At 40.1% G+C, this 6,238-nt stretch overlaps 1 protein-coding gene across 3 annotated transcripts in view; it reads left to right on the forward strand.

The window, feature by feature from the left end:
- The window catches only part of iftap (intraflagellar transport associated protein), a 15,917-nt gene that overhangs the window by 1,792 nt on the left and 7,887 nt on the right, over positions 1-6,238 (forward strand). For 2 of the 3 annotated variants that reach the window (XM_016466759.1, XM_016466761.1), the window contains exons 2-4: positions 4,184-4,326; positions 4,417-4,535; positions 4,644-4,700. In XM_016466759.1, coding sequence (XP_016322245.1) covers positions 4,194-4,326; positions 4,417-4,535; positions 4,644-4,700 — 309 coding nt within the window. In that variant the 5' untranslated portion in view covers positions 4,184-4,193. Of the gene's footprint in view, positions 1-4,183; positions 4,327-4,416; positions 4,593-4,643; positions 4,701-6,238 lie in introns of all 3 variants that reach the window. The other variant, XM_016466760.1, reaches the window with a different exon arrangement.

Raw genomic sequence — 6,238 nt, forward strand, 5'->3', positions numbered from 1 at the left:
TCAGTGAACAACGGCTCTGTGTAGTTAATGCTGCTCAATGTGAAAGCCCGCAGGTGATGGAGATTTACGCTGATTACAGAACCGGCTTTCTGACAAGATGCGCATTAAATATCGCATGCGATTAATCGTGCAGCCCTATTTAGAATGCATGTAAAACTGACATCTTAAAGACGTCTGTCAGATGCTTGTACACAGCAGATGCTTTCCAGATGAAGTGATCTTTAACAGACATATTGCAGACATATATTAAGTTAAAAACAGACATATTGCTGCATATTTTAGTTAAAACTCACATAACTCAAATAACTAAATATCAAATATATTTTAATTGGCTGTAAATGTGTCAGGTTGCACAGATTTTTCACATTGGCCTGATTAGGCCACGGTGCAATCCCACAGATTTTTTTCTTTCTTTTTTTTATGACCTGCATTCGACACTATAATCACACTCTTCATAATGCATCAGTGACAGTGTAGCACGTCTGTATGTAATGTGCTGTTAAAATAGGCTCCTCTGTGTATCTGAGTGGTCTGTGGCGTCGGGTTCGGTGAGGAGCAGAATGATTCACTCTCATTACACCGAATAACGAATGCGTGAGTCACACATCAAATTTTGGCAGGAGGGGTAGCTCGGATTTGTAAAAATACTCCTTACTTCCCGCAGGTTTATATTAGCATTAACTGTTGCTGCTTGGAGGCTCTTTAAAGGCGACTGTTGTTGAAAGAAATAAAGAAAAAGAAAGAAAGAGAGAGAGGGAGAAGAAGAGAACAGCTGTGCCTGCCTCATTAGCATAATGTTTTTGTGTTTCGGGGGTCTGTGTGCGAGCCCTCGTGCAGTTGTGTGTTTGTTTTGGAGGCCAAAAGATGTGTGTGTGAGAGCGCAAAACAAAGACACGTAACCACGAGTGCCTGGAAGAACAGTGAAAAACACAAACAGCGGAGCACCTGTGTCTGAAGAGCAGGGCCATGAAGAGGAGGCTCAGCGACTCCCCTGAGGCGCCACACAAAATAAAGAATTCCTTCGGTGTTTCCAAGCGCACTGGAGAGCTTTATTCTCCCGCTCAAGCACACTTACATGCCAGTGTTCACACTTACAGACGCTGTTAAATAAACCTGTTGAGTCCTGAAACGGATTTGCATATGGTGGCGGCGAATGAATGCAGATGTTTTTAGCTCTGTCACAATGAAACAGACGCGAGGGAATGGAGAGGGAGACTGAAACGCAACAAACAACAAAACTTAAATGCTTGCATTGTAATGAACGAAGATATTACGTTCAGACTACTTAGCTGATAAGGTTACCCACCTTATTTTTTCAACGCAGAAGTAAGCTGTTTTCTGTGCGAAAACGACTGATTCATTAGCCGCAAAGTGCAGTAGCTAAACGGTAAAACGTTTTTCGCTACAAACCAGTGTGTTTATAATTAAAAAAATACATTAGAATAATATGCTAAGAAACACCAGTTTGCGATATCAAGCAGCAAAACAAGCTGTTTTGTACAGCTAAAAATAGCTGGAAGCCGGAAGCCTGACACATTAAATTGAAAAATGGCCACGTCCACTCTTAAAGGTGGGGTAAACGATTTATGGTAGCCAATGTTGACATTTGAAATCACCAAAACAAATATGGCCCTACCCCAAAAGGGTCTCGCCCCTATTTTGATAGCTCCACCCCACACATACGTACGCAACCCAGGTTCGTTTGTTCCGCAGACGTTTTCCTCTTTTGTTTTTTATCTGCCATATCTTCTGTCGCTCGGCTAATATCTGTCCTGTGCACTGAACTCTCTCTCCTCCACATCATGAGTAGACACGACCCTTACTTCTGATTGGCTACAAGTTTGTTTTGCTATTCGGCCCGAATCAGTTTTCTAAAGCGTTTTTGAAAAATCGCTTACCCCACCTTTAAGGAAAAATAAGGTGGATAGTAGCCTAGACAATGTGTCTGATTCATGTTAACGAATCAATTTGTTCAGATCGCTAACATAAAATGGAAATTTACCCCTTTTCTTTCTTAATGCACATTCCTTTTACAAAATTGTAAAGGAAAACAGTGTCCTGACAAACTTCCATTTCTGCTGACGTCACACAGGCCATGCATGCTATTGGTTATTGTCTATAACTAAATAGCTACTTGGGCAATGTTTTAGAAAATTCACAATCAGTTTGTGACTTTTTTGATTGAATAGCCTATAAAATGCATCACCTTATGAAAGTTAAACAAGTTGCAGATGCCTTTTGCCTTAAAAAAAAAAACAAAAAAAACAAAAAGTTAACCAGATTCACAGATTTGAGTCATCCCTCAAAAGTATTTTCAGAGGACCCTTGCAGCATTTTGTTTCAAATATTCTTTTTTGCATTTTGATTGCAGTGTCTATATTTGATTACAGTAGTTCTTACAGTCTGCTAGGACTTTAAGCGATTATTTTTGTTCATGTTCAAAAGAAGGATTCATTCATATATCAGACATCACTATAGTTGCACCACTAGTAATGTAGAGATATATTTTGAATAGAGTAGAGTGTGCAGAAAAAAACAGGGTTTTTTGGTATTATTTATGCTATTACAGTGTTTATTATTAATATTTTGAGTTGGCTTTTTTCAGTTTTCATTCTTATGCATTCCGTGATGAAAATTTGGCAGATATTATGATAAGTATAGAAAAGTTTATATAAAATTACTGATACTATTTCCAGTTAATTTGTCATACTGGAAATGGAAGGTCAAGTCAAATGTCATATACTGCACTTCAGGGCAAATCTGGTTGTTTTGTACATATAGAAACTATATAGTACATTCTGCAGAAATAGTAGTATTCCAAGAGAGAAAGAAGAGGTGGGCCAGCAGTACAGCTGAGGCCTGAAGCCATGCAAGGATTTGCGCTGTATTATTGATAGAGGAGAGTAATTAAACTCTAGTGTAGCACCTGTTTCTGTCCCTGCTAATGTTGTGCCACCTGAAGACGTCTCTCCCTAGGGCGTGTTCGTGATGAATGAAACAGCGACAGATCAGAGTTTCTGACGATCATCACGCCATTCTTCATTATATTTTAATGTCACGGCAATCACTGCCTGTCCCCCTTCCCAGCCGTCATTGATTGTAATTAAGCTGAACTTCAAAATGATAATTTCATTCCAATCAGGGCTAATGCAGCTATAATGCATATCGCGAGTGATAAGTGACCTGTAAAGAAGTGCAGCTTAGCAGGACCTCTTCATCATTTTTGTAGGTTTTTTTATACCAGTACTTCATCTTTGTTTCGTCTGCTTCAGGCTCTCTGGATTTGCATGGCGTACGCAAATGTCTCTTTTAAACAAAATGTGCTTTATATATGCGGTAAAGCCCAAAGTATACTTCATTTTCTGTATGCGTAGCGAACATGCGCAGCCGAACACATAGCCTTTAGTTGTCGACTCCATTTGATAGTGTACTCAAACACATGCGCTCTAGAAAGCTTCATCTTTGTCCAGTGTCTGCTTTATTTTTCTCCAGAAGTTATGATGACTAATAAAATGACTTTGTACTCTTTTAAACTAAAGTTGCAGCTATCTCATAAACCCCTCCCTTATGAAAATTAACCATGGTTTTATTGTAGTAAAAGTGCTGTAACCATGTTTATTTTTTTTTTTTTTTGACGTATTGATTACTATTTGTATAACCAAAGTTTTACTACAAATACCATGGTTAAACGATGGTTAGTGTAGCAAAGCCATGGTTAATTCGTGGTTACCATGGTTTAACTATAGTAATCATGGTTTTTTGGTTTTATTTGTAGTAAAACCATGGTTATTTTTCATAAGGGCTCACACAAGCGCTTGTCAATGCAGCCATCTATTGTTGTTGCAGTCTCTGCTATTTTGTTGCTGTTGTTACTTTTTTTGAGTTTTGTTTTTTACTGTTAAGCAACGGTCTGGGCCGGTGTTGCCACCTTGTGGAACAACTGATTAATGCAAAATAAATTCACTGCGCATATATGACCTGTGCATACAAAGCACGTGCAGTTACAAAAATCAGGTGGTGTGTGTGCAGTACGTGCATACTATTCTGGTGACGAAATTTGTGTTGCGCACTGTATGCAAACCCTTGCAAAACCAAAGTACACTTAATAGTGTAATGTTCATTGCACCAGGCAAATCTCTCACTCGGTTTCTTTTTGTATCTCTTTCTTTCTGAATGTGGATAGGTTTGACAGGATGCCAGGTTTAGTTAACGATTCAGTTGTGGACGACCATGACCAAGCCATAACTGAAGCTCTGGAGCAATTTGGCAACTCCCCGGAGCAAACATATGAGCAATTCCTGTCCACCTTCACGTACTTGACCCCAGGCGAGCATACTGAATGCCACATACATCTTCTTTTCTCTGATACGTCCATGATCCTTCACTCGTGGTCTTTACTGTCGTATCCCATTGCAGAGAATGTGAGGGATCCGGGATTGACTGCTCCTAGAGGACATGAAGACCCGTCCCAGAGAGAGATGGACAGCAGCCGAGAGCGACAAAGAGAGGATGAAGTGACAGAGATGGAGGAGAGCGTATACCGAAGGATGGGACAGGCGAATCGCTGCTCACCGACTGCTGATCAGGAAGAGGTCAGCACCTTATAGATCCGAACCGCTCGAACCGACAGTCTTTACTGGGAGGTATACCGAAGGATGGGACAGGCGAATCGCTGCTCACCGACTGCTGATCAGGAAGAGGTCAGCACCTTATAGATCCGAACCGCTCGAACCGACAGTCTTTACTGGGAGAGGTTCAGACAGACCTCTCCTTCACTCCCCTTCAATCAAAGTTAAAGTTTTCTGCATTAGCTTCTGCTCTGTTTATCAAACACACACAAACAGGTCCTTCTTATGTATAATTGCCTCTTTTTTCCATCTGTCATTTTTGTCTTGCCTCTTTAGTGGTGTTTCCCAAGGCTAACATCTCTATTGCTTATACTCAGGATTAAGGGTAGGCACCATTTGTGAAAATGGGTGGAAAAAAATCCCATATACTTACATACCCAAGACATATGAGGGGACTAGAATATTATGGAGATTTGGTCCAGTAGGTATCTATGTAAGAATGTTTTCACAACCACATAGAAACAGGCTAAAATTCCCTCAGAATTTTTTAGCAACCATATAGCCACTCTCTGACAACAACCCAGTGCAACCTAGCTTCATGGTGACAGATTTGGTAAGTAACGCTAACGTTTACTTCAGAATGCAACTACCTAGGAATGGCCTAGCATCAACTGTTAACTGGTAAAATATTAAAATTGACTTGCAACCTTATTGCAATCATTTAGCAGGACTCTGGAAACAATGCATAACCACCTAGAATTATGATGATTTTTGTGTGGTTAAGTGCAACTCAAATTTTCTGCTGAATGCAATGGCCAAACAGCCACATATCAACCATAACAACCAGTTAGAAATTCACTCAAAATCTATTAGCATCCATATAGCAATGCTCTGGCAACAATGTATAATCTAGTTAAGGTGTTTTTTTTTGTAGAGTTAAAGGTGCAGTATGTAATATTGATAGCTAGCGGATAAAATGGGTACTGTAGTCCAAATTCAAAATATTTGGGAGAGTTGTTTCTCCCACCCCTTCCTCCTCAGACTCGACGCTCATGCAGGTTGCCAGATTGAGGTCACACTACAGGAACGAGCGCAACTGATAATGGAAGGCGATGAGCCTTTGTTGATGAGTTGGTTTATGTGTGTATTAATATGCCTCGGGTCACAGAGCTTTTTCGATGGATGCCAAGGATTTTTAGGTCGGGTAGAATCTGCAATCTCTGACCCAGTAAGTTTTCTTCCATAGCTGCAATACGCTGTGTTTTCCACCATCTGCCATCACGGGGTGTCGAAAAATTTACTTACAGCACCTTTAAAGGGATAGTTCTCCCCAAAATGAAAATTCTGTCATTAATTACTCATCCTCATGTCATTCCAAACCCGTAAGACCTTCGTTCGTCTTTGTTCATCTGATGAAATCCGAGAGCTTTCTTACCCTGCATAGACAGCAATGGCACTACCATGGTCAAGGCCCACATTCAAGAAATATACACGCGTCCATCATGTACTCTCGTGAATGATGGCGGAGACTGACATGGAGGAGAAGAAATTGTTGAATAAAGTTGTTATTTTTCTTTTCTTTTCACACAGAAAGTATTCTCGTAGTTTCATAAAATTAAGGTTGAACCACTGATGTCACATGGACTATTTTAACAATGTCCTTACTACCT

This window comes from Sinocyclocheilus anshuiensis, unplaced genomic scaffold (assembly GCF_001515605.1).
Source record: "Sinocyclocheilus anshuiensis isolate Anshui unplaced genomic scaffold, SAMN03320099.WGS_v1.1 scaffold68, whole genome shotgun sequence".
Classification (NCBI taxonomy): domain Eukaryota; kingdom Metazoa; phylum Chordata; class Actinopteri; order Cypriniformes; family Cyprinidae; genus Sinocyclocheilus; species Sinocyclocheilus anshuiensis.